This window comes from Scyliorhinus canicula, chromosome 3, assembly GCF_902713615.1.
Source record: "Scyliorhinus canicula chromosome 3, sScyCan1.1, whole genome shotgun sequence".
NCBI classification, from domain to species: domain Eukaryota; kingdom Metazoa; phylum Chordata; class Chondrichthyes; order Carcharhiniformes; family Scyliorhinidae; genus Scyliorhinus; species Scyliorhinus canicula.
This window is the reverse complement of record NC_052148.1, coordinates 125785718-125813632: the sequence shown is the minus strand read 5'-3', so window position 1 is coordinate 125813632 and position 27915 is coordinate 125785718. Positions and strand designations below refer to the sequence as shown.

Below are 27915 nucleotides of genomic sequence, written 5' to 3'. Positions count from 1 at the left end.
CCCCTCTCCCCAGCATACTCCTGGCAAACGTCCAAGCGATTGAAAACAAGCTGGATGAACTTAACGCCAGACTTACCTCTCAGAGGGAAGTAAGAGACTGCTGTGTGCTCTGTTTCACAGAGACATGGCTCACCCCCGCTTCACCGGACTGTGCCATACAACCCGAAGGCTTCTCTATTCACCGGGCGGACCGCACGGCATCTTCAGGCAAAGCGAAGGGTGGAGGGGTTTGCCTCCTCATCAACTCCTCCTGGTGCTTGGATGTCGTGACCCTGGCGACCTACTGCTCCCCAGACCTGGGATACTTGACCGTAAAGTGCCGCCCATACAATCTTCCACGTGAGTTCACTTCAGCCATTATCACAGCGGTCTACATCCCACCCCAGGCAGAAGTGAGGAAGGCGCTGGATGAACTGTACACAGTCATAAACAACTATGAAACAGAACACCCGGAGGCCCTGTTCATTGTGGCCGGAAACTTCAACAAAGCCAACCTCAAGAGTGTACTGCCAAATTTCCACCAGCACATCTCCTGTACCACCAGGGGCGACAACACTCTTGACCACTGCTACTCAAAAATCAAGGGCGCCTACCGTTCCATCCCCCAACCGCACTTTGGGAAATCAGACCATAAGACTGTGCTCCTTCTCCCGGCTTACAAGCAGAAACTCAAGCGGGAGAATCCAGCTAAGAAGGTTGTGCAGTGCTGGTCCGAGGAGACAGAAGAGCTCTTACGTGACTGCTTAGAGACAGTGGACTGGTCCATATTTAAGAACTCAGCGACTAACTTAAATGAGTATGTCACCACCGTCACAGACTTCATCAGCAAATGTGTGGACGACTGCGTGCCAAAGAAAGCAGTACGTACGTTCCCCAACCGGAAACCATGGCTCAACCGCGAGATTGACTCCCTACTGAAGGACAGATCTGAGGCGTTCAAGGCAGACGACCCTGTCCTATACAAGAAATCCAGGTACGACCTCCGCAAAGCCATCCGAGATGCCAAGAGAGAATATCAAACTAAGCTAGAGTCACAGACAGACTCTCGGCGGTTGTGGCAAGGACTAAGCAACATAACGGGCTACAAAGCGAAGCCGAGCAGTATCTCTGGCAGCAGTGCACCCCTCCCCGATGAACTTAATGCATTCTATGCTCGGTTTGAGCAGGTAACCAACAATCCGCTATCGAGTGCCCCAGCAACCCATAATTCACCCATACCCACCATCACAGTTTCCGAAGTCAGATCGGCCTTCCTGAAAGTGAACCCACGGAAGGCGATGGGCCCGGACGGGATCCCTGGTCGTGCACTCAGAGCCTGCGCGGACCAGCTGGCAGAGGTTTTCACAGACATCTTTAACCTATCCCTACTCCACTCCGAGGTCCCCACCTGCTTCAAGAAGACCACCATCATACCGGTACCAAAGAAGAACCAGGCAACGTGCCTCAATGACTACCGTCCGGTGGTCCTGACGTCAGTTGTAATGAAGTGCTTCGAGAGGCTGATCATGAAGCGCATCACCTCCATACTCCCGGAACGCCTTGACCCACTTCAATTCGCATACCGTCGCAACCGGTCCACATCAGACGCCATTTCCCAGGCCCTACACTCATCCCTAGAGCATCTCGAAAACAAGGACTCCTACATCAGACTCCTATTTATTGACTACAGCTCCGCCTTCAACACCATAATCCCAGCCAAGCTCATATCAAAGCTCCAAAACCTAGGACTTGGCTCTCCACTCTGCAACTGGATCCTTGACTTTCTGACCAACAGACCACAGTCAGTAAGAATGAACACCAACACCTCCTCCACAATAGTCCTCAATACCGGTGCCCCGCAAGGCTGCATACTTAGCCCCCTACTCTACTCCATGTACACACACGACTGCATGGCAAAACTTGGTTCCAACTCCATCTACAAGTTTGCTGACGATACGACCATAGTGGGCCGGATCTCGAATAACGACGAGTCCGAATACAGGAGGGAGATAGAGAACCTAGTGGAGTGGTGTAGCGATAACAATCTCTCCCTTAATGCCAGCAAAACTAAAGAGCTGGTCATCGACTTCAGGAAGCAAAGTACTGTACACACCCCTGTCAGCATCAACGGAGCCGAGGTAGAGATGGTGAGCAGTTTCAAATTCCTAGGGGTGCACATCACCAAAAATCTATCCTGGTCCACTCATGTCGACGCTATCACCAAGAAAGCACAACAGCGCCTTTACTTCCTCAGGAAACTAAGGAAATTCGGCATGTCCACATTAACCCTTACCAACTTTTACAGATGCACTATAGAGAGCATCCTATCGGGCTGCATCACAGCCTGGTATGGCAACTGCTCGGCCCAGGACTGCAAGGAACTTCAGAGAGTCGTGAATACCGCCCAGTCCATCACACGAACCTGCCTCCCATCCATTGATTCCATCTACACCTCCCACTGCCGGGGGAAAGCAGGAAGCATAATCAAGGATCCCTCCCACCCGGCTTACTCACTTTTCCAACTTCTTCCATCGGGCAGGAGATTCAGAAGTCTGAGAACACGGACGAACAGACTCAAAAACAGCTTCTTCCCCACTGTCACCAGACTCCTAAATGACCCTCTTATGGACTGACCTCATTAACACTACACCCATGTCTGCTTCATCCGATGCCAATGCTTATGTAGTACATTGTATATATTGTGTTGCCCTATTATGTATTCTCATGTATTTTCTTGAATTCTGTTTAATTCCCTTTTCTTCCCATGTACTGAATGATCTGTTGAGCTGCTTGCAGAAAAATACTTTTCACTGTACCTCGGTACACGTGACAATAAACAAATCCAATCCAATGCAATCCAATTGAAGCCCTTTAGTGGCCACTTAGTGACCACTTAAAGGCCTCAATGCGCTGCTGAGATTACCCGTCATGGCGGTGGGAACTGTCACCATACAGCATGCATGGCAGCTAAGACTATGCAGCCAGTTTTTCACCTCCGGGGGGTGGGGGGTGGGGGGGGGGGGGGGGTGACAGTGTCTTCAATCAAAGACATTCAAGGCTTAATCAAGGGACTGGGTATTGGGAAGGTGGGGTAGGGCTACTGAGAGCCTTGCGTTTTCTGTTGACCCACACCACGCTCCACACGAACCTCACTCAGTGAATCAATTCCCCCCCCCCCCCCATATTACTTAACTGTGGCCTAGTTTGCTCTGTGATCCTGGGACTCTAGTGCATGGCCTTTCTGTAGCAGCCATGGCCTCTCCAGTGGCGCTGCTGAATAGAAGAGCTGTCAGCCGCCAATTAAACAGCAGCTTTTGGTATATGGGACTTCTGCGCCCAGGATACTGATTCTAGGAAAAGGTCCACCTCTGACCTTGTCCCTGCCTGATTGGCTTATGGTTCACCAGACATACCCAAAAAAAGAGGTGGCACAGTTCTCTCGCTGAATCTCCAGCGAGTCCCTCAACACCTCAACCAGAATCCGCCTGTTAACTCTGTTTAACTCTCCACAAATGCTGCCTCACCTGCTGAGTACTTCCAACATTTTCTACTTTTATTTCTGATTTCCAGCACCTGTTGGATATTGCCTTTGTTTCACCATACCATCTTATTATGGCTTCTCCATCAGAGGAAATCATTTCTCTCTATGTACAAATAAACTTGTGGATGTTCTCTGTCTCAAATCCCTTAATCAATTGAAACACTTTGATTAACCCACCTCTAAATTGGCTGCACTTCTTCCCCACAAAAGCCATTACATATCCATCCTCGTGGTGCACGTTACCTAAAACTGAATGCATTTATTCCAGATGCAGTCTTATGGGGTTCTGTGCAGCAGAAGCATTAGTTCCTCCTTCTTATACTTCAGCCTGCTTGAGTTAAGGGCCAACTGACAGAATGTCCTGGGAGGCTCAAAGGCAAGGAATTGTTTGAGGTGAAACTTCTGCCGATCCTTTGACACTGACACTGTTCCTATCCAAAATCCAGAGATCAGAACAATTTGAGTTGCTTTGGCAAGAACCTAATCCATTCCTGATCTAAGTGGGGCTTGGTGGGCTGGGAGACAGATTTGTGTTGTGGCACCTTACTCTATGTTGACATTCCTGCAACACTGACACGACAGCAAAGAAAACATCTTTCTCTGTGTGTCACATGGAGCTGGAAACCATCCTTAAGGTTTTCACCACATTCCCTTGCCCCCAAAAGTCGTGGCAATGCTAAAGATCTAGGAAAGACATGTCCACTGATTGTCACTAAGCAGTCTTCAATATTTGAACCTCCTTTGACTTATTTTATTTCTCGATTTTAATTACTAGGATAAGGTACATGCAATTTCTTAATAAAATCCATTTAAATACTTGGCTTCAAAAACTTATGTAACTTTTAGAGTGGAGTTGGATTCAACAAAAGTATTATTGATTTCATTTGCATACAAGGGAGTTTATCCAAGCTTGCCATTATCAATAAGACAGTGTGTTAATTAACCTATTTTCTTCCCTCAAATTTAAAATATTCTAAATTGGAAAAGAACAATTAGCGTGTTCCTCAGTAGCGCGTCCTCGCCGGCAGCAGGATTCTCCGTTCCTGTCAATGGGATTTCCCATTAAGGCCACCCCACACCGCCGGGAAAACCACAGGTGTGGGTGCTCTGCCAACGGAGAGTCCCACCCACAAGATTTGAGTCAATTACAATACTTATCCTGTTTAAGTTAGATACTGAATAGTGCTGTTTAAAAATGTTATCTTATTCAGTTGGCAGTGTTTAGTTAACTGTTTCCATTTTGTGTGCATATGCAGAAGAATGTGTTTGCTCCCTAGAATCCACCATGTCCATGTCTTTAAAGTGCCTAGTTTTTGATTAGCTTAGGAGTATGTTTTATATTCCAGAGTATCTATCCTGAATCAGAAATATTTTTTTTTGTTTTAGAAACATGATTAACATCATTCAGATTTGGAAGCTTCTAAATCTAGAGTCTACTAAATCCTCTTCCTTAGTCTGTCACTCTGCAACAACTTGCACATATTTGCCCTACATTGCTGGCTAATATGCATACTATCAGGGATCATCTGTAGGACTGAAGAAATATTATTCATTTGCAAGATGTGGTCACTGCTGGCCAGGCCAGCATTTATTGCTCATTCCTAATTGCCCTTGAGAAGGTGGTGAGGACACTTACTTGGACGGCTGCAGGCCAAGTGGTGTAGGTACACCCAAAGTGCTGTTACGAAGGGTGTTGTAGGATTTTGACACAGTGATAATGAAGGAACAGCGATAGATTTCCGAGTCAGGATGGTGTGTGTCTTGAACGAGAACCTGCAGACGGTAATATCCCCAAGCACCATCAGGCATTATGATATGGCAAGTCATGAACTTACAGATTGTGGTTAAATACAGTTTTGCTGCAGATGGCCCAAAGCACTTCATAGATGAGCAGTTTTGAGTTACTAGATCTGTTCTCAATTTATTCCATTTAGCTTAGTGGTAGTGCCACACAATGCGATGGAGAGTATCCTCAGTGTGAAAATGGGACTTTGGTTCCACAAGGATAGTGGTGACTCTTAATAATACCGTGATGGGCAGATGCATCTGAGACAGGTAGATTGGCGAGGTTGAGGTCAGAAATGTTTTTTCCTCTTGTTGGTTCTCTCACCTCCTACTGCAGACCCCATCCAGTAGTTATGTCCTTCAGGACATGACCAGCTTGGTCAGTAGTGTTGCAACCAAACCATTCTTGGTTATGGTAATTGAGGTCCCCCCACCCAGAGTACACTTTATGCTTTTGTTACATTTAATGCTTGCTCCAGACGGTGTTTAACATCAGCAGAGGGAGATTGGTAGGTGGTTATCAGCAGAAGGTTTGACCTGACACTATGAGATGTCCCACTTGCTTGTATACCATTGTGTCACCATTTCTGGTGGGTCTGTCCTGCTGGTTGGACAGGACACAACATGCAATGATAACATGATGATGAAGGAGTCTGGGATTTTGGCTGTGAAGTATGATTCTGTGTGTATGGGTATGTCAGACTGTCCCTTGTCGTGTTCCCATGACTAGGTCAATACTGAGTGGTTTGTCTAGTTGTATTCTCATTGTAATTTCTTGTGGTGGCTCGATACAATTGAGTGGCTTGGTAGACCATTTCAAAAAGCAGTTAGGTGTCAACCATATTGCTGTGGGTCTGGAGGCCAAATGAGGTAAGAACAGCAAATTTCCTTACCTAAATTTCAACTCTGGAGTTAACAACAGAAGGGACAATTGGTAGTCATTTATAGAGAACTAAATGTTGATACTTATTCAAAGCATATCAAATTATCACTGTTATTCCATGCAGAATGCGATGACCACCCCAAACCTTTATCTCTGTCTCTAAAAATGTAAAACAAAGGCATTAGATTATGAAGGGCTTTCATAGTGGCAAACAATTTTCGCTTTTCCGTAAGTCTATTTCCATGCAAAGAGCTTTGTAATATGCAAATCCTATTGTAAAGTATATATTTGCAGTAATGACTACTATGATAATAATTTAATTTAATTTAAGAGGTAGTGAATACAAACAAGGATTAATGTTGTGAAGCAAAGGTTCCACGGGGCAACCATGCTCAACAAGAGCATGGATCATAGAATCTGGGAGAAAGCCAGATCCATGGCATTAATCTTTTTCCAGGGATTGGACTTTATCACCAGAAATAGAGGGAATGTTGTGAATTAGAAACACTGATATCGGGCACATACAATTCTGCAATGAATGTTCCCTTCAGTGGCTTGAGAAGTTGCACTGTGACTTCTTGAAGCAGAACCTTGATTCAAATATTGATAGTTACCTAACTCTCTCCTCCATCTTCACTCCATTCTTATTTCTATCAATTTATTTTCATTTCTTCCATCAATCTGTTTTTTCCTTCACCTTTGTACCCCCCACCCCACCCCACTTGAGCCATCTGTTCCTAGGTACCCTTTGACACACTGCTTACCTTTGATCTGACATTAACACATTCTAATTTCTTTATGTGCCACTATCAGCATCCTAGTTAACCTTAATCACCCTCATTTGTCTTGCTGTCCATGACATCTTTGTCAATCTCCATCTATCGCTGGGCCTCTATTCAGACCCACTGCTCCACACACTACAGTATAAATCTGATCCTATTTCCAATTCTCTCCAGCTTTTTCAGAGTCATCCAGACTCAAAACATTAGCTCCCTTCTCTCTCCAGAAGATACTGTCAGACTTGCTGAGATTGTCCAGTATGTTTGTTTTTGTTTTAGATTCCAGCATCCATAGTAATTTGCTTTTATCATTTCTATGTTTAGATAGTTGCTTCTACAGGAATTACTTGAATCTTTCCTACAAATGGAACACAAAGCGACCTTTCACCTCTGAGGGGTTAACAGCTCAGAAAGATATCGGTGGAAGTGATTTTCACTGGTATGGTAAACCACTCCGAGAGAAAAGTCAACAAATCTGCACCCACCAATTCTACCTTTGCCCAAAGTCAAAATTATCCCCTGCCATTGTAACCAAGTGGTTCCCTGACAGTTGGCAACTGCCTCACCCAAGTTCTTATGACTAGCATTTATCAATGATGAAGAGAAAACTGGAAATATTTGGAACGTAGATATGTAGCCAGATGTCTTCTTTTCAACACCATTACATGATGAAAAATTAGATTTGATTCAATACCAAACACGTCAGTTGTATGTCTGAATTAGGATCACTCAAGAAAAATGAACAATTCTTTCAACAGCATCATTGTACAAAAACTATTCACCTGGAAGTTAACAATGTATTCTAAGAGACCTATCTAAGGAGGGAGATCTGCAATTTCTTATCTGTTTAAATTGTCTCTGAAAATAGTCTTGTTTTCAAGCAGGGATCAAAGTTAGCCAATGAGACAACAGATTAGCAACTCCACTATTTAATTCATCAAATTGCGTGAAAAACAAGTTAGAGAAGAAACTATGCATCTGCTCTCTAATGTGGTTCCAGGATAACTACCCTAAGCATTCCCAGGCTATCCAATCAGATATTGAATCCTAGGTTTACTGTGACACAGGAATCCTGATATGTTCCAGAGTAAGGTTTCTTGATAAATGGACGCTCATCTTACAGCAAGTATTCATGAGGCCACTCAGGTAAGCATACCTGAGCATAACTCATCTCCGCTATTTCAGTGACCGACTGCACATCTGCAAAAGTGAGAACAAGGACAGAAAGTGTTGGAATCACTCTGGCAGCATGGGAAGAACAGACCGGTGAGCATTTTGGGTGTAGACCCTTCTTTGTTTGAAGGGTTCATACCCGAAGTATCAACTCCAGAGATGTTGTCTGCCCGGCTGAGTACTTCCAACATTTTCTGTTTTTACTTCAGATTTTCAGCACCTGTATTTTCTTGTTTCTGCCTTCAAAATCGATGTTTGTTTGGCAGACACCAATATTTCTCACAGTTACATGTGAGTATGAATTAAATAAGTCCAGGGGGTCAACAGAATTGAGCAACAGGCTTGCAGAGAGTCCATTATTTTCAATGCTGAGAAGGCAAACTAAATAGTTCTGCCAGTAAGGTTGGGCTGCATTGCTGCACTCCAGTTTACTTCTCGATAAGGTGCCAACCATTCATTAGTTATACCTGCATCTGTGACACAGTAATCAAATCAGAGGTACACAAATGAGAACAGGTAACTGGACAAGTTAACAGAAAAGTGAACGCCCTCTGAGAAGTCCAATCCTGTATACCACAGCCAGCAACATTAGTACTCTTCAAAGTCACAAAGATCACTGCACCAAATGAAATTGGCCTATTCCATGCAAACACTGCAAGGATATGACTGAGGTGTCAGACCTGTACAAGATAATTACCAGGACAACATCAGATTTGTCCGCACTGATACCGGATCTCCACATTTATGCAAAAAACACAAACGCTGCTGCAGTTGAACTTTAGTATCAGTCAAAGAGCTTTCAGCAGAATAGCAGTGACAAAGTTTCACAGGCCTGAAATCCCAGTTTCCAAACACTTCCAAGCCAGACATCCCAGTTTTACATTTCCAAGTCAACATGACATTACACTTTTATTTGCAGCATCCTGCTAATATCTTAAAAAACATCATGTCAACATTTTATTTTTAAACTGTCAACTATTATAAAAACTATTGGGCTGCATTCTCCATTTCTGAGGCTAAGTGCCGACGCCAATGGAGGACCCGTGGTGTTTAACAATAGGAAAATCGGTGTAAACCCTCTGACCTATTCTGGTACCGGTGAGGGCCGAGTGTGGCGCCGCTGGATTCTGACCGCAGACAGCACGTCAGGAACACAGCCCATCGGAGGCGGAGCACCACGGGTGGGCCAGCAGATGATGCGCCGACAGCATTGCAGCTGCACGTGGCGCGGCCCGATGACGCTGATTTGGAGGGGGCGGAGCATCATGAACCAGCATCAAACCTGCCTGCCCCATTCTCCGCTCGATCACCATTCCCGATTTCGCCGTCATGTTACGGAGAATTCCGCCCAACGTGTCTTGCTTTTTCCAAACAACAATCTATGGTTTTAGTGAGGTATGTGCTGTCAAAATAGCAGCTTTATGGTACAGGTTTTAGCAACGCCTCGCTATCTTTCACTCCCTTTCCATTTAAGTTTCACTTGATGCCTGCTGGGTATCAATGCTTAGGAACCAAACCATGTAACAGGAACACAAAGGGCAGGATTCTCCACACCTGATGCCGATATCGCATTCGGTGGCGGGGCGAAGAATCCAGTTTCCCGCATGAAATCGGGGCCAGTGCCAATTCAGCGGCATACTCGGGGGAAAAAGCCACGCCGATTATCGACCACCAGTTGGAGGCGGGCCGATTGGAGGGCAGGGGGGCCTCATCCACGGCTGGGATATTTTTGAGCGGGTCATCCGGTTCGGGCGCGTGGCCGAATGCCTTGGGCCATTATTTCCACAGTGCAGGTCCGCGGTCTGAGTCCGCCATGGAGTACGGCGCGGCCGCTGGAGGCCGTGCGCATGTGCGGCCTCTGACCATATCTGCAGCTGGAACTGCGAGCTCCACAACAGCTCCCTGCTAGCCCCCTGCAAGGCTGTGAATCTGTGGCTTTTTGACGCCAGTTTTTCTGGCGTAAAAGACCACAGTTTTTACGACAGCGTGGGGACATAGTCCTTGAAATGGAGAATCCAGCCCAAAATTGTCCTCAAGAAATTGAGCCTAATACAATATACATATTATATATAATCCAGTCCAGAAAGACCATTAGTGCCAAAACATGCTGAACAACATTTATGGAAGGGGAGCAATGGGCCAATGCCAATTAGGCAGACATAATTGACTGCTTGCAGTGAGGCCACAGGAAGACTCTCAGTAATCAGTTGAAGAGTCAGGGGAGGAAGCCTCAATTCTCAGTTGAGGGTTGGGTCAAAGGAAGAATTAGTTAATGATGGGTTGGTTCATTACCTTTAAGTTGGTTCCTTCAGAAATTAAGACAGCAATTAGGAGGACAAAGGTTGGGTCTGACATCTTGTCAGCCAATAGGAGGTTGGGGTGACTGAGGTTGTCAGCTTAAGGACTATTTTCAGGGCTTGGGGGAGAACTCCTGCTTTGCCTTGGTGCATAAGGAGTTCTAAAGAATGCATTTCTTTAAAAAGTACCTTAGGCAGTCAGACCTCCCATCTTACATTCTTTGCCAGGCATCTATTAACATGACCCTCCCCCAAGCTTCAAATAATTTTACTTTGTGATGCCATCTTTGAATGTTAATGAAGTGCCACCAGGCTTCTATGGCCTAATTTGGTGCTGCAAACTATAAATGGCCAGTAATGAGAGGGGGTTGCTAGTTCCGGATAATTTAGGCTCCACCTTTTCCATCGATCAGAGGGTAGGGGATTATTAAATTGTGGCCATTGTTTCTCAAACTCATAGATACGAAGTATGAAATATATATTTAACATAGCTACCACCCACTGGCAGAGGTTGCATTACATCACTTTAATCGGCAAGTAAGATGATGAGCTGGATTCCCCGATCCTCCTGCCTGCTGTTTCTCGGTGGCATGCCGTTTCTCGGTGGCATGCCGTTCGCTGGTGGAAGGATTCTATACTCCCATCGTTTGTCAATGGGATTTCCCATTGAAGCCACTCCACGCCACCAGGAAACCTGCAACTGGGAGTGCGCTGCCAGCAGAAAAAGAGAATTGCAATGGCCGGAGAATTCTGGCCAATGTCTTTTGACCTTAGAGAATATATCATAGAATCCCTACAGTACAGAAGGAGGCAATTCGGCCCATCAAGTCTGCACCAACCCTTTGAAAGAGCAGCCTACACAGGCCAATCTCTCTCCCTATGCCTGTAACCCCAACTAAGGGAAATTTAGCATGGCCAATCCATGCTAAAGTTCACTGTTCACAGTTCACATCTTTGAACTGTGGGAGGAAACCGAAGCACCTGCTGGAAATCCACGTAGACACGGGGAGAATGTGCAAACTCCAGACAGACAGTGACCCAAGGTCGGAATTGAACCCGGGTCTCTGATGCTGTGAGGCCGCAGTGCTAACCACTCTGCCATCAGTAACTCATGCAGATTTATCAGAAGTGTAAGTGAGCCGCAGCTATTTTATGTTTGGCAGGATTTCCCTTTTCTGTTATCCTACTCATGCATAACTTCTGAACTGGAATTTATTTGGGTTATTTCGCATGAATCCTTCATGATATGATCAAACACAACAGCAACAAAAATGCGAAGCACCAAATTGTAAACAGTGCTATTACAAGGATTTTCAGAAACTGTTAGAAACATATCCTGTTCTTCTGTTACAGAATCACAACCACAGCAGCATGCATGATGGACCTGAGGAGGTATCCTTTGGATGAACAGAACTGCACACTTGAAATAGAAAGCTGTAAGTGATCCCAATGTGTTCATTGCTTCATTGTAAAGCAGCAACGATTGATGTCAAGTTGTTGCATTATGATGAATGTAACAACCAATTAATAGAAAATAGACTGTTAATACTAATCACTTCTGCTGTGGTCTGATGCCACAATATCAGGAGATTTGATTGGAAATCTATACCGTAGATGACATTTGCACAGACTTTCTACTTGCCAACCTCAATGTTCAGCAGCTGAAGGATGCAGGTTTGGCTGTAGTTCAAATCCAGCTCACACACAGCTGTTCAAACTACAGAAGCTTTCACAGTCACAAAATGCATTTAAAAAGGAATTTAACCATTTCATTGTATTAACATTTTTTAACCTCTTTTCATTGGTTGATCAATTGGCCTTGAACATAATATTTCAAAATATTGTAGGACAGGATTTTCCCACCCTGATGCTGGAGGGACAGGGAAATCTGGCTCGCCTCTTGTTTTGGGGTCAGAAAATCTCGCCTGAAAGTGCCCATCTATTTTATGCACAGCCAGAATACTAATCGTTAATATAAAACACACCCTTTGATTCAGGGAAATGGTTTTAAAGCAACAAGCTGCAATAAGGCACAGTTTCATACATAGGAACATGAGTAGGCTATTCAGCACCTTGAGCATATTCCGCCATTCAATGAGATCACATGTCTGAACTCCTTTAATATCTGCTTTTCCTCCATATCCCTGAATACTCACAATAAAAAAATTACCGATCTTAGTCTTGAAATTTTTAATTGTTCTAGTATCCGCCTCCGTTTGGGGAATGATTTCCCGATGCCCTTTGCCCTTTGTGTGAAAATCTGCTTCTGGATTTCACTCCTAAATGGCGCACTCTGAATACTAGATAATGCCATCTTTTAGTTCTGAATCGCACCATGAGAGGAAATAGTTTCTCTGTAACAATCAAATCCATTATCAATTTGGTAGGAAAAATGTGAGAGGCAATATAAAATAGAATATTATTCTAAAAAGGATGTATGAACAGTGGGAACTGGAGACATACGTGCACAAATCACTGAAGGTGGGAGGACAGGTTGAGTAAGTGGTTAATAAAGCACACAGATCCTGGGTATTATAAACAGGGCTGTAGAGTACAAAAGCACGTAATTTATAATAAACCTATATAAAATTCTGGTTCAGACTCACCTGGAGTATTGTAACTATTTCTGGGAACCACACATTCGGAATGATATGAAGGCATTACAGAGAGTGCAGAAAAGATTCATGAGAAATGTTCCAGGGATGAACATAGATTGGAGAAGCTAGAGTTATTTGTCTTGAAAAAGAAGCGATTAAGAGGAATATTCAAAAACATGAGGGGCGGGATTGTCCACTGGCTCTTGCTGAAAGTGCAAAATGTGATTGGGCGGAGAACAAGTTTCGACACCAAAGTCAAACGGGCACCAATTTGACGCAAATCGCAATTCTCCATCATCTTGATAGCGGCGTCAATGTGTACCGGAACGTATGTGTAGTAAACACTGATTGTGTATCATTAGCAGGGTCACCCAGTATTCTCCGTAGCCTCCGTGATTCTCGGCCTTCCCTGGGCCAAGTTCCCGATGGCATGATTCACTTGTGCTTTAAAAAATCGTGAAACTGGTGTTGTGGCTGATAAGGGCAAGAGAGAGAAGGTAAGACACAGAGAGGAGCGACTGTAGGGTGCCAGGGCCAGGGGGAGTTGGGCCAACTGGCCGGGGTGACCCGTCACAGGACTGGGGTGATGCCCAGGCACGGACCACCATTACCGCGGCCTGCAAGGCAGCCATCTTGCTGCACACCCCACTGACTATCCACCTTGTCCCCTGGTTCTGCAGAGTGACATCGGCTGTATGGGTGACCCCACCTCCCCACCATCACACCCCACCCTCTGCCACAACCCCCTAGCCTCTATAATTAAACTGTGCCCTGCACCTGTGCCAACTTAACTGGTGTCTAACTTTCTGGCCTTATGGGCCCTAACGCTACGTCTGAGTGCTTCCCCAGACGGTACAGCAGGAATGAAGGCGGCCTACTGTGATTCCCACCTTGCAACCTGGGTCCCCGTTGTCAGGTGGCTTCTGGGCAACCAGGCCTGGATGGGCCCAGCAGCTGTTCACGTATCCCATTGTGCCACCTTGTTCTGCCTGCTGCCCACCAGATGCACCAGAGACAGGAGAGGGGAAGTCCGAGGTGCTGTGGTGTTCCCCTACCTCCCCTATGGGAGTCATCGGCATGGAGTCCATCACCTCCTCCTTCCTAGGGATGCACGATGGCCCCCGGGCTACTACATGGGACGGGAGTGTGAGCGGAGCTATCCCCAAGGCTACCCCGCCTCCTGGCGCTGACAGTCCCTGGAGGCCCACTCTGGTCTCGGTCAGGGTCCGCACACTCATGGCCATGGAGCACAGGGAATGGACCACCTTCACCTGGGACTGTGCCACATGATTCATTAACTGTGCCATCACCTTCTGGGTCTGTGTCACATCAGCCAGTGATGGCGCCATCTCCCTCTGGGACTGAGCCACCTCCCTCTGGGACTGAGCCACCTCCCTCTGTGTCTGTGCCATGATGGTCAGCGCCTGGGCAATACCGCCGACGTTCCCAGCCATGGCCTGCTGAGACTGGGCCACGCTCAGGAGCACATCTGTGATGTCCAGGTGGCTCTGGCACGTGATTGCCTGTGAGACGACAACCCTGCCCTGGGACTCTGCCAGTACCTGCACAAAATGCCACAGGTCATGGACATTCTGACCCATGGCCAAAACCGTCACCCCCAATGCCTCCACTGTGGATGCTACCTTTGCGGAAATGGCCTTGGTGGCACACATTGTTGGCACCACCTCCTGCTGCTGCTCACGGATGGACTCCTCCAACTGCACCTGCAGGTAATGGATGCTCGCCGGCAATCCCTCATGTAGTCCCTGGCTCTGTGAATTCATCTCCACGATCGATGGGACTGTCCGATCCAGAAGCCCGAAACCCAACTGGTCGGCCCTAGTACCTAGGGTCAGCCTGCACACCGACCATCCACCCCTCGGGTGTTCCTACCTTCCCCTGCCGTACCGGAGCAGCTGGGAGGTGAGCAACAGATAGGGTACTAGCAGCCTCTTCACTAACAGGCCCAACCGAGGTGAGAGTTCTAGGATGGTGGAGGGTGCTGGAGATAGCTGTGATGGAAATCACTGTCATCCTCCGACCCGAGCTCCGGGGTCTCCTGAGTCTCAGGGTGGAGGGCTGGTGCCCGAGCTTCTCCCATCGCTGCTCAGCTCCCGGGGGGCGCTCTGGCTGTGGCTGAGATGGGGGCGGCACACGTTAAATGGACCCGCCTCATCAGCAGCAGGTACTATAAGACACAAGACAAGATGCATGATTAGACTGGGAGCCGGGGGGTGTGGGTGGTGGGGTGGGGTGGTGTGGGGGTGAGGATGGTGTGGGGGGGTGAAAGTAGTATTGGTGGAGGTGAACTCCACCTTGGCGATCTCCCTTTCCTCTGGGTCGCCAACCACGTCCAGGACCCTCTGCTCTGCCACAGTAAGGGGACGCATGTCCAGCGGTCCTGACCCCCTCCTGTCTTCTCCCACTCCCGGTAGTTGTGCACAGCCTTCTCCTGGGGGTGGGGGGAGGGGACACAGAAAACGGCAGTGTCAGACAGCCTAACACATGGAACACAGTGGATAGGTAGCTGGTGGCCTCAGTGGCCAGGGCACCAGGCCATGGCGACTGGTATGGCCGCCCTGAGGAGGTCATAGAGTTTTTTTGGCACTGCTGGCCAGTCCAGGCGGTGTTTCCGACGGCGCTGAGCACCTCTGCCACCTGTGCCCAGGCATGCCGAAAGGTGAGGCTGGCAGCCTCCTTCCCTGGATGTGGTATAAGGTCGTAGCCCTCTCCTGCATGCCATCCAGGAGGGCCTCAATCTTTGTGTCCATGAAATTTGGGGCCACATGTTTTACTGCCGTCTTGTTGGCTGGGATGGTGTATGCGGGGACTGAAGTGTGTATATGTAGCTGCAGCTTGTCATCCTCCTGAGTCTCAATCGCGAAACCAGCAAATCCTGCACCGTTTCTCGTTAGAATCAATTATGTTCCACGTGGTGCCGATGCTAGCCCCTTAACAGTAGCACAATCGGTCCAGGTGTGGCGCCAGTTTTGCTGTCATTGAAAGTCCTCAAATTCTGCATTGCCGTTCACACTTAGTCTCAGAAACGGAGATTCCCGCCCGAAGCATCTGGACAGAGTATACAGGGAAACACTATTCTCACTGGGAGGAGGATTAAGAGCCAGACAGCATCAATTTAAAATGTTATGATTTGACAGGTGGGAAGTGTTGTGCAAAACAAATCCCAAAGGGAAACTTGACAAGCTATCACAACTCTTTTTCTTGTATTTTTACCACAAGAAGATATGTCTACTGAATCCAGAAGCCAAGAATGCCCAGAACATTTTTGAAGATTTTAAATATTAAATTAAAATATTATTAACAAATGAAAGCAAAATTAAATACACAAGATTATATTTATACAGTTAAAATTAGTAGAATAGGGCCGCACAATGGTTAACACTGCTACCTCACAGTGCCAGAAGCCCGGGTTCAATTCTGGCCTTGGGTGACTGTCTCTGTGGAGTTTGCACGTTCTCCTCGTGTCTGCATGGGTTCCCTCCAGGTGCTCTGGTTTCCTCCCACGTTTCAAAGATGTGCAGGTTATGTGGATCGGTTGTGTTAAATTGCCCCTTTGTGTTCAAAAGATTACGTGGGGTTACTGGGTTATGGGGATTAGGTTGGGGAGTTGGCCTAGGTAGGGTGCTCTTTCCGATGGTCAGTGCAGACTCAATGGGCCAAATGCCCTCCTTCTGCACTGTAGAGATTCTATGATGAAAATTAGTCTTACAGAACATTCCCCAAAAAGGCTTTCTGATGAGATAGCAAAACTGTATAAATATTTAATCTGTAAAAATTCCCAGTAACTTGACTATAAGGCAACCCATCTGTTGATATAGGGGAGTTATATCACTGGGCTCCTCTCTCTATCACACTCTGTTGTTGAAATACAAAAAAACTTTGAAACCAAACTGTGCTTTCTGAAAAAAAGCAGATATTTTTCTGGACCAGTTGAAGCTCACTTTCTCTCTTTAAGTACAGAGCACACTCCAGGAAGTCTTACATGGCCACTCCCAATACAACTCCCAACCTCTCTCTAAGTAGTTCTTTCCTCTTTCATCTTTATTCCATTGTCCTTAACCTTCTTTGAAATTTTCTTTTTGCAGAATCTAAAAATATTTTATGTTTTCCCTTTTTCCACTCTAAAAATAAAATTTTGTAACCTCTTTTTATGACCTTCTCCAAATTATAAACCGCTTTTACGTCCCATATGGGATTCGACAACTAAAAATCCAATTCCTTCCTTAACTCCAAATGCAAATTTCTAACCAATGTTTATGTACTTATAGAAAGCCCAGCTTGGCCATATTTACCTCAAGTGGATGCCTTTGGCACCCAGACTTTTTTGATATGCTCACCCTGCAGACAAGCTGACTTCAGTTTAATTAAATTAGTCACACATACAGTCACAAGCCTACTTCACAAAATAACACAATCAGCACGGTAGCATTGTGGATAGCACAATGGCTTCACAGCTCCAGGGTCCCAGGTTTGATTCCGGCTTGGGTCACTGTCTGTGCGGAGTCTGCACATCCTCCCCGTGTGTGCGTGGGTTTCCTCCAGGTGCTCCGGTTTCCTCCCACAGTCCAAAGATGTGCAGGTTAGGTGGATTGGCCATGATAAATTGCCCTTAGTGTCCAAAAATTGCCCTTAGTGTTGGGTGGGGTTACTGGGTTATGGGGATAGGGTGGAGGTGTTGACCTTGGGTAGGGTGCTCTTTCCAAGAGCCGGTGCAGACTCGATGGGCCGAATGACCTCCTTCTGCATTGTAAATTCTATTAAAAATTGTAGTGACAGTTGGTTTATTCCGCTCTTCACAGGATGGATGAACTCTGGATCTGTCTCTATAATATATTAGACTGGTGCAGACTCGATGGGCCGAATGGCCTCCTTCTGCACTGTAAATTCTATGATCTATGAACCCCAAAAATATTTTTGAAGTACCATCTTTCTTCACAAACGTTATGAGCAAAAGAAGCAATGGTGACCTTCCTTACACATCATATTTGGAATGTACTGTCTGAAGAGCCAAATTCAATCGAGGCCTCAAAAGAGAATTGGATAATTATTGGAAGAGAAAAACTGCATGGCCATAGGGAAAAGGCACTGGATTGGGACAAGGTGAGCTGATCTTGCAGACATCTCATCGACACATAGAACATAGAACAGTACAGCACTGAACTGGCCCTTCGGCCCTCGATGTTGTGCCGAGCAATGATCACCCTACTCAAACCCACGTATCCACCCTATACCCGTAACCCAACAACCCCCCCCCCCCTTAACCTTACTTTTAGGACACTAAGGGCAATTTAGCATGGCCAATCCACCTAACCCGCACATCTTTGAACTGTGGGAGGAAACCGGAGCACCCGGAGGAAACCCACGCACACACGGGGAGGACGTGCAGACTCCGCACAGACAGTGACCCAGCCGGGAACCGAACCTTGGACCCTGGAGTGTGAAGCATTTATGCTAACCACCATGCTACCGTGCTGCCCCATCAACATTGGACCAAATGGTCTCTTCTTATGCTCTAACCATTCTAAGAATCACAGGGTGGAATTCTCCGCTCCCGGAAAAAATCGGGAGGGCCGTCGTGAACTTGGCCGAGTTTCACGATGGCCTCGGAGGCCACTCCTCGCCCCCTATTCTCCCCTCCCGGCGGGGCTAGGAGCGGCGCTCCGTAAATCTCGGCCGCGGGGGCGTTGCGCCGAGAATGACGCGGCCGACGCGTCTAATGACGTCAGCCGCGCATGCGCAGGTTGGCCGGCTCCAACCCGCGCATGCGCGGCTGATGTCATGACGCTGATGGCACGAACCCGCGCATGCGCGGTGGCCGTCTTTCCCCTCAGCCGCACAGCAAGTCGTGGCGGCTTGATCTTGCGGGGCGGTGGGAAGGAAATAGTGCGTCCGATTTGGACGCCGGCCCGACGATCGGTGGGCACCGATCGCGGGCCTGTCCCCTCCCGAGCACAGTCGTGGTGCTCTTAACCTTTCTAGGCCACCTACAAGCCCCAAACGGGCTTCTCACTCCCGTTTCACGACGGCAGCGACCAGTCATGTTTGCCGCCGTCGTGAAACGATCGCGTACGGCAGGCTGCTCGGCCCATCCGGGTCAGAGAATCGCCGTTCGCCGTGAAAAACGGCGAGCGCCGATTCTTCCGAGCGGGGGGGTGGGGGGACAATTGCGAGGAGAATGTGAATTTTGTCGGGGGGCCCTCCTGCGATTCTCCCACGCCGCGTGGGGAGCGGAGAAACGCACCCATGTTTTCTGATAGCATCATGCTGGAAGTAGAGGGACTGGTAGAGCCATGCTATTAGACGCTATTTGGGTAGAAAGTGCGAACATGGGGAACCCTACCACGGCTCTGGGAGGGAAGGTGGAGGAAGGGGTAGACGTGTAGGTAATGGAATGGACACAGTTGAAGACGTCGCACAATTGAAAGTATGAAAGGTAGCATATTCAGAAATGATCCATTCTCTGGGTACATTTGCTTTGGTTTATTGTCCCACTTCCACCCGCTTTGATCATTTTCTCTATTATCATTTAATCTCTCCCTCATTCCGCTCCATCACACATCTAAACTTCTGCAGGGATTTCTTTTTCTTCTCTTCCCCTTTCTCTGCCTTTTTACTTCTTTAAAACTTGTTACTTTTTCATGTTTTCAGTTTGAATAAAAGATCATCAACCTGAAAACTAAGTTTCTACCTGCACAGATGCTGACCGACCTGCTGAGTACTTCCAGCATTTTCTGTATTCATTTTAGATTTGCAGAATCCTTAGTATTTTGCTTTTGTACATCGTAAGTCTGATTTGAGACCTTAATCTCCATTTGATGTCAAATGCAAAGGAATTGGGACTCCCTCCTCTGATCGTCTAATACCATTCCTGTGAAGAGTCAATTCAGGACATGACAACAAGACTTATGCTGCAGCTTTAGTATTACAGTGAAGAGGACTATTCACAGCAGTGCTAACATTGCAGTGCAAATAGAGTCAGATGATCATTTTCAGTAAATGGCAGAACAAACCCTGATCAAATCCTACAGTGCCTAATGGATGACTGAGCAGATCCCCAAACCAAGGTTCCCCATCTGCCTGTGGTCTTATTTTGTTGCAAACAATTGAAATTCTTTTATGAGCAAGCCAAGTAGGATAAATTAAACTGAAATACAAAAAACTAATATCTTTTGAAATATATAGGACAGAAATGCTCGTCTCCCCCTCTTGCCTTTGACCATTATTATTATTATTAGAAGTTCTGTCTCACCGATGTAAAAAAAATTAACATTTGCCTTTTCTGTCAGCACAAACAGAGATGAACTAATTTGATTACTGTTGATCTGGTAACCTATACGCTATGGACGATTTAATATGCTTATACTAACACAGCACCCTCTGTTGTTTTAACAAGGATGTTAATCCTGTTTAAATAGCTGTTAATCCTGTTACTCTAAATGTATTAACGTCTCTGTGAAAATAGGGGAAAGAAGAATTTTCTTCCTATTCATTAAATGTTTGTACAATAAAAATCAGTAACCTCATCTATGGTATGTTGGATGGGGGTAAAGGATCATTGAAGTATAGAACAATAGAAATTTACAACCCAGAAGGAAGGCATGAGGGCGGCAGGGTGGCACAGTTGGTTAGCTCTGCTGCCTCACAGCACCAGAGTCCAGGGTTCAATTCCGACCTTGGGTGTCTGTCTGTGTGGAGTTTGCATTTTCACCCCATGTCTGTGTGGGTTTCCTCCGGGTGCTCCGGTTTCCTCCCATAGTTCAAAGAAGTGCAGATTATGTGGATTGGCCATGCTAAATTTCCCGTTAGTGACCAAAGATTGTGTAGGTTGGATAATGTTGTGGGGTTACGGGGATAGGGTGAGGGAGTAGGCCTAGGTAGAGTGCTCTTTCAGAAGGTCAGTGCAGGCTCGATGTGCGGAATGGCCTCCTTCTGCTCTGTAGGAATCCTATGGTACTGTGGCCCATTGTGTCCTTTCCATCCGCCATAATCCCACTTTACAGCTTTTGGTCCATAGCCTATAGATTACCACACGCAAGTGCATATCCAAGAATTTTTCAAATGCAATGAGTGTTTCTAACTTTAACACTATTTCAGGCAATGAGTTCCCGATGCCCACCACCCTTTGAGTGAAAACATTACTGTTCAAATTCCTCCAAACCTCCACCCCTGAGCCAAAATCTATATCCCCTGGTTATGGACCCTTGAACCAGGGGAATAGGCCTTCATATCCACCTCACCAAGACCATTCATAATTTTATATACTTTAATTAGGTCTCCCCTCTTCCTTCCTTGTTCCAAAGAAAATAGCACCAGCCTATCTAATCTTTCCTCACATGTAAAATTCTCCAATCCAGGCAACTGCCTTGTAAATCTCATCTGTATCTGTTCTGGTACAATAACAATTTCCCTACATTGTGGTGACAAGAACAGTATGCAGTACTCCAACTTTGGCCTCACTAGTGTTTAATAGATGTCCAGTATAACCACATGGCTCTTGCATTCTATGCATCAGCTTTAAAGAAAAGTATCCCATAATAAAAACATAAAATGCTGGAAAAACTCAGCAGACATGGTAGCAGCTGTGGAGAGGGAAACAGAGTTAACGTCTTAAGTCCATAAGACTTCTTCAGAGCTCTCTTCCCTTAGGTTTCTCAGTATCCTAACATTTATTAAGTATTCCGTTGTCTTGATGCCTTCCCCAAATACATTGGGCGAGATTTTCCGCAAATGTGGAGAATCGTAAAGGCTGCCGTGGGACAGGCCTTGACCCACGGCAGCCTTCACGCCCACTTCCGGGGCCGCTTCTCCCCCCCCCCCGTGCGTCACGGCGGCGCTGCCTTGACGATGGTCGTCAAGGCCGCACATCAAGCATCACGCCGGTTGACGGTGCCGATGACGTCAGCCGCGCATGCGCAGTTGCCGTCTTTTCCCTCAGCCGCCCCGCAAGACGTCGTGGCTTGATCTTGCGGGGCGGGAGGGAAAAGAGTGCGTCCGTCACGGACGCACGGCCCCCTTGGCATGGCCGTGGTACTGCCATGCCAATCGGGCCCCCAGGTGCCCCAAACGGGCATCTGGTGCCCTTTTCACGACGACAGCCAGCTGGTGTGTTTGCTGCCGTGTTGAAACGGGCATGAAGGCCCGGCCGCTCGGCCCATCGGCCTCGGAGAATCGCCGCTCGCCGTAAAAAATGGCGAGCAGCAATTCGTGGCATGGGTCGGGCGTGGGGGGGGGAGAATAGCGGGAGGGCGTGAAAAATGTCGGGAGGCCCTCCCGCTATTCTCCCACCTCGCGTGGGGGGGGGCGGAGAATCGCGCCCATTACCTCACACTTCTCCAGACTGAACTTAATTTGCCCCTGTTCTGCCCACCTGAGCAGCCCATTGATATCTTCCTGCACTCTCTAGCTTTCTACCACACACCCAATTTTTCTTTTGCCTGAATTATTCTTAATCATAACTCCCTACTCAAGTCCAAATCATTGATATACACCACAAAAAGCAAGGGAGTGCTGTGGTATCCCATTGAATACCACACAAACACCCATTGACTATTACCCTTTGCTACCTGCCTCTGGGGCAATTTGGATCCACCTTGTCACTGAGTTGGAAAGAATTTGAGGCTCCCATGACTAATTTCAGGGGTGTCCCGTAAATCAGAAGGGTATCTTTTTTTATCACTAACATCACTATTATAATTAATCTCATTTGATTTTCAGGGCTGTTATGATCCAAGGTCAGACCCCAACAATGGCTAGAATATTGGACTGAAACCTCAATATTTTAGTTTATTTGTAAGACTGTGCTGAAAGAATGATTTGCTCCAGGAGGATTGCAATAAAAAATAGGGCTTTGGTATTTCTAAAATAAAACTTTATTATAAATACAATATTAAACTTTTAACTTCACATCCGAAAAGGAACAGCTTACAATTACCCCTTAACACAACTATACAATTTCCCATTAAACAACAAGAAAGGAAACATACAGCTCTTAATCCATCTTAAAATTAGTGGGACATAGAGTAATACTTTCTTTATAAAACAGATTTGGCTCCAGTTAGAAGAAGCCCTTCAGACTCTTGCTGAATGTCTTCAAATAGCTGCATCAACTAGGTTGTTTCAGTTTCTTCCTTGTCGTCAGACAAGACTGCCCTGCTTTAAAATATTATTACTCTTTCTTTCTTTCAACTATCCTACTTGGAAAGAATTACGGACTCGTTGTGCGCGAGGAAGTTGTGGTGTTGATTCAGGCGTCGGTTCGGTCCTCGGGGACTCCGGCAGCGTGTCGACCTCATCTTCATCCATGGGTGGGACCAAGGGGAGGGCGTCGGGGAGGACCTCCTGCCAGTGGGAGGCCGGGAGATTTCTGGACCATAGGGCCAGCTGGACGGCCTTCCAGACCGTTCTGCCGCTCCACCTGCCCGTTTCCCCTGGTGCTGTAGCTGGTCGTCCTGCTCGAGGCAATGCCCCTGTTGAGCAGGTACTGGCGCAGCTCATCGCTCATGAATGAGGATCCCCGGTCGCTGTGGACGTAGGCGGGGAAACCGAACAGAGCAAAGATGGTGTTGAGGGCTTTGATGACAGTGGCAGAAGTCATGTCGGGGCATGGGATGGCGAAGGGGAATCTCGAGTACTCGTCGACCACATTGAGAAAGTACGTGTTGCGATCAGTGGAGGGGATGGGGCCCTTTGAAGTCCATGCTGAGGTGTTCAAATGGGTGGGAGGCCTTTACCAGGAACACACGGTCTGGCTGGTAGAAGTGCGGTTTACACTCTGCGCAGCCCTGGCAGTCTCTGGTGATAGCCCTGACTTCCTCGATGGAATAGGGCAGATTGCGGGCCTTTATGAAGTGATAAAAGCGGGTGACGCCTGGGTGACAGAGATCGGGAGAGGGCATCGGGGGGCTCGTTGAGCTTACCGGGGCGATACAAAATCTCATAATTGTACGTGGAGAGCTCGATCCTCCACCTCAAGATTTTATCATTTTTGATCTTGCCCCGCTGTGTGTTGTTAAACATGAAGGCTACCGACCGTTGGTCAGTGAGGAGAGTGAATCTCCTGCCGGCCAGGTAATGCTTCCAATGCCGCACAGCTTCAACAATGGCTTGGGCCTCTTTGTCGACGGAGGAGTGCCGAATTTCGGAGGCATGGAGGGTGCAGGAAAAGAATGCCACGGGCCTGTCTGCCTGGTTGAGGGTGGTGGCCAGAGCTACGTCTGATGCATCGCTCTCGACTTGGAAGGGGAGCGTCTCATCAACCGCGTGCATCGCGGCCTTGGCGATGTCGGCCTTGATATGGTCGAAGGCCTGGTGAGCCTCGGCCGTTAGTGGGAAAACAGTGGAGTGAATGAGTGGGCAGGTCTTGTCCGCATAGTTAGGGACCCACTGGGCGTAGTACGAGAAAAACCCCAGCCATCGTTTGAGGACCTTGGGGCAGTGGGGGAGGGGGAGTTCCATGAGGGGGCGCATACAATCGAGGTCGGGCCCGAGAACTCCCTTCTGAACCACATAGCCGAGGATGGCTAATCGGTCCATGCTGAACACGCACTTCTCCTTGTTGTAGGTTAGGTTGAGGAGTTTGGCGGTGTGGAGAAATTTGGAAAGGTTAGTGTCGTGGTCCTGCTGATCGTGGCCGCAGATGGTGACGTTATCCAGGTACGGGAAATGGCCCACAGTCCATACCGGTCAACCATTCGGTCCATCTCCTGCTGGAAGACTGAGACCCCGTTAGTGACGCCGAAGGGAACCCTAAGGAAATGGTAAAGGCGGCCGTCCACCTCAAACGCGGTGTGCTGGCAGTCCACCTTGCGAATGGGGAGCTGGTGGTAGGCAGATTTCAGGTCCACTGTCGAGAAGACCCGGTACTGTGCAATCTGATTGACCATATCAGATATGCGTGGGAGGGGGTACGCGTCGAGCTGTGTGTACCGGTTGATGGTCTGACTGTAGTCAACAAGCATCCTGTTTTTCTGACCAGTTTTCAGCACTACCACTTGGGCTCTCTAGGGACTGTTGCTGGCCTTGATAATACCTTCCCGCAGCAGCCGCTGGACCTCAGACCTGATGAAGGTCCTGTCCTGGGCGCTGTACCGTCTGCTTCTGGTGGCGACGAGTTTGCAATCCGGGGTGAGGTTCGCAAACAGGGAAGGTGGGTCGACCTTAAGGGTCGTGAGGCCGCATACAGTAAGGGGTGGTAGGGGCCCGCCAAATTTCAGGGTTAGGTTCTGGAGATGGCACTGGAAGTCAAGGCCGGGTAGCAAGGCAGCGCAGAGGTTGGGGAGGATGTAGAGCCGGAAGCAACTGAACTCTACGCCTTGGATGGTGAGGGTCGCGGTGCAGTACCCCCGGATCACCACGGAGTGGGATCCGGAGGCCAGGGAGATTCTCTGGTTGGTGGGGTGGACCGTGAGGGAGCAGCGCCTTACCGTATCGGGGTGGTTGAAGCTCTCAGTGCTCCCGGAGTCCAGAAGGCAGGAAACCTTGTCCCCAGCGACCTTCACTGTCATCGAAGTGGTTGCGAGGTTGTGCGGTCGTGTCTGGTCGATCTGGTCTGGTGACGGAGACCAGATGTGGCTGGTCAGCAGCAGCTGCAGGAGGCTCCACATCTCTGCGTAATAAATTGATGCACTATCAATTACGACGAGACGAGAGTAGAGAATAATCGAGGCTTTATTACGCAGAGATGTGTAGCCTCCCACAGCTGCTGCCTAAATGGCTGCAGCTCAGAGAGCCCACACATTTATACTCCGCCTACTGGGCGGAACCAACAGGCAGGGATATACCCCCGTAGTTGATGCCGCGTGGAGAGTAGGTACCTGCCGTAGATTCCGTTGGTCTGCTGAGCATGGTTCTCCTTCAGTAGTGCCATGGCTTAGCGTATGTCGGCGCGTCCCAGATGAAGGGGAAGATGTCTGAGCTCAGCCGCGTGTAAAGGATCTGGAGCTTCTGTGCCTCTGAGGGTGGGTCAGTCGCCGATTCAATGTATGCCTCGAAGCAAGCTAGCCAATGTGCGAAGGCCGACTTGGCGTTGTCTTCTTGAGGGTGCAGCTGCAGGCGATCAGGCTTGATGCGGACATCCATCGTTTTAAAATCTCTGCGTAATAAATTGATGCACTATCAATTACGACAAGACGAGAGTAGAGAGTAATCGAGGCTTTATAATGCAGAGATATGCAGCCTCCCGCCGCTGCTGCTGAAATGGCTGCAGTTCGGAGAGCCCACGCATTTATACTCCACCTACTGGGCGGAACCAGTAGGCAGGGATCTACCCCCGTACCTGTAGTACAGGGGCCTCACCGTAATACCCTGGTATGCAGTATATAATACAACAGTGGTAACTACCACAATCTTAAGAGGTGTAATGGCTGTCGGGAATCCCGGAGGAGGCCTCTCCTGAGATCGACCAGCCATGTCCCGCCCCAATTCCAGCAGGATGTGGCCGGTAGATTGTGCCCATTATCTCTGCAGGCTGTAAAAGCACATTAACTACCCAGGGACTTACCCAGGCAAACTACTCTGCATTAGCCTAGACAAATAAACACATTCCTGTGTCAATTTCACTTACTGGCTGCTAAAACCACCCAGGCTCTGCAAACAGAATTCTTATCAAACAAACATATTCTAACCCCAGGCTTTTAACCCTTAACTTGTCCACCACATTTATAATCCAATTTCCCCAACACCTTCCAATCGTCACGGGTGTCAATTAAATTAATTTATTCTTAAGGGTGGGGTGACAGTTGGTGATCTTGTCCAATTTGCACTCCATTTGCCTGTTTTGTGAATGTGCTAACTTCTGTTGAGATGAGATTCCATGGATAGTGGCAATTTTCCAGTACCATGGAATATGTAAATAAACCTCGACAGCAGACATGACAGCTGAGTCCAATTCTGTTCTGATTTGATATCCCTGAACACACACACACATTTTTCCAGAGAATTTAGAAGAGAGTGATCAGGAACTCAAACACTGGGTGGGATTCTCCCCTACCCGGCGGGGCGGGGTTCCCGGCGTAGCGGAATGGCGCCAACCACTCCGGCGTCGGGCCTCCCCAAAGGTGCGGAATTCTCCGCACTTTTGGGGGCTAGGCTCGCGCCGGAGTGGTTGGCGCCACGCCGACTGGCGCCAAAACCGGCACCGGCGGCCTTTGACGCCTGCCGCCGGGGCTGGCCGAAAGGCCTTCGCCGGTTCGCGCATGCACCGGTGCGTCAGCTGCCGCTGCCGTCACCACCGGCGCATGCGCGCTGGGGGATTCTCTTCCGCCTCCGCCATGGTGGAGGGTGGAGGCCGTGGCGGCGGCAGAAGAAAAAGAGTGCCCCACAGAACTGGCCCGCCTGCCGATCAGTGGGCCCTGATCGTGGGCCTGGCCACTGTGAGGGCACCCCCCGGGGTCCGATTGCCCCGCGTCCCCCCCAAGACCCCGGGGGCCCACTCGCGCCGCCGATCCCGCCGCCACCAGAGGTGGTTCAAACCATGGCGGCGGGAGAGGCCTCTCAGCGGTGGGACTTCGGGCCATCGCGGGCCGGAGAATCGCCGCAGGGGGCTCGCCGATCGGCGCAGAGGGCACGTCGATTGGCGGGGCGTGATTCCCGCCCCCGCCAATTCCCGGGTGGCGGAGAATTTCTGCCATGGCGGGGGCGGGATTTTCGCCGGCCCCGGGCGATTCTCCGACCCTACGGGGAGTTGGAGAAATTCGCCCCCTGATCTTTTACCCTCATTAACTACACTTTAGGAGGATGTGAAATCATTGGAAAGTGTGCAGAAAAGATTCACGAGAATAGGTCCAGGCACGAGGAATTTCAGTTATAATAATGGATTGGAGAAGTTAACACTGGTTTCCTCAGAGAAAGGAAGGTTGAGAGA

General features: G+C 48.2%; 1 protein-coding gene across 1 annotated transcript in view; it reads left to right on the top strand.

Annotated features, from left to right (window-relative positions):
- Positions 1-27915, top strand: part of gabrb1 (gamma-aminobutyric acid type A receptor subunit beta1) — a 434746-nt gene that overhangs the window by 312232 nt on the left and 94599 nt on the right. Inside the window, exon 5 of the mRNA XM_038791278.1 lies at positions 11791-11873. Within this exon, the coding sequence (XP_038647206.1) occupies positions 11791-11873 (83 nt within the window). The remainder of the gene's footprint in view (positions 1-11790; positions 11874-27915) is intronic.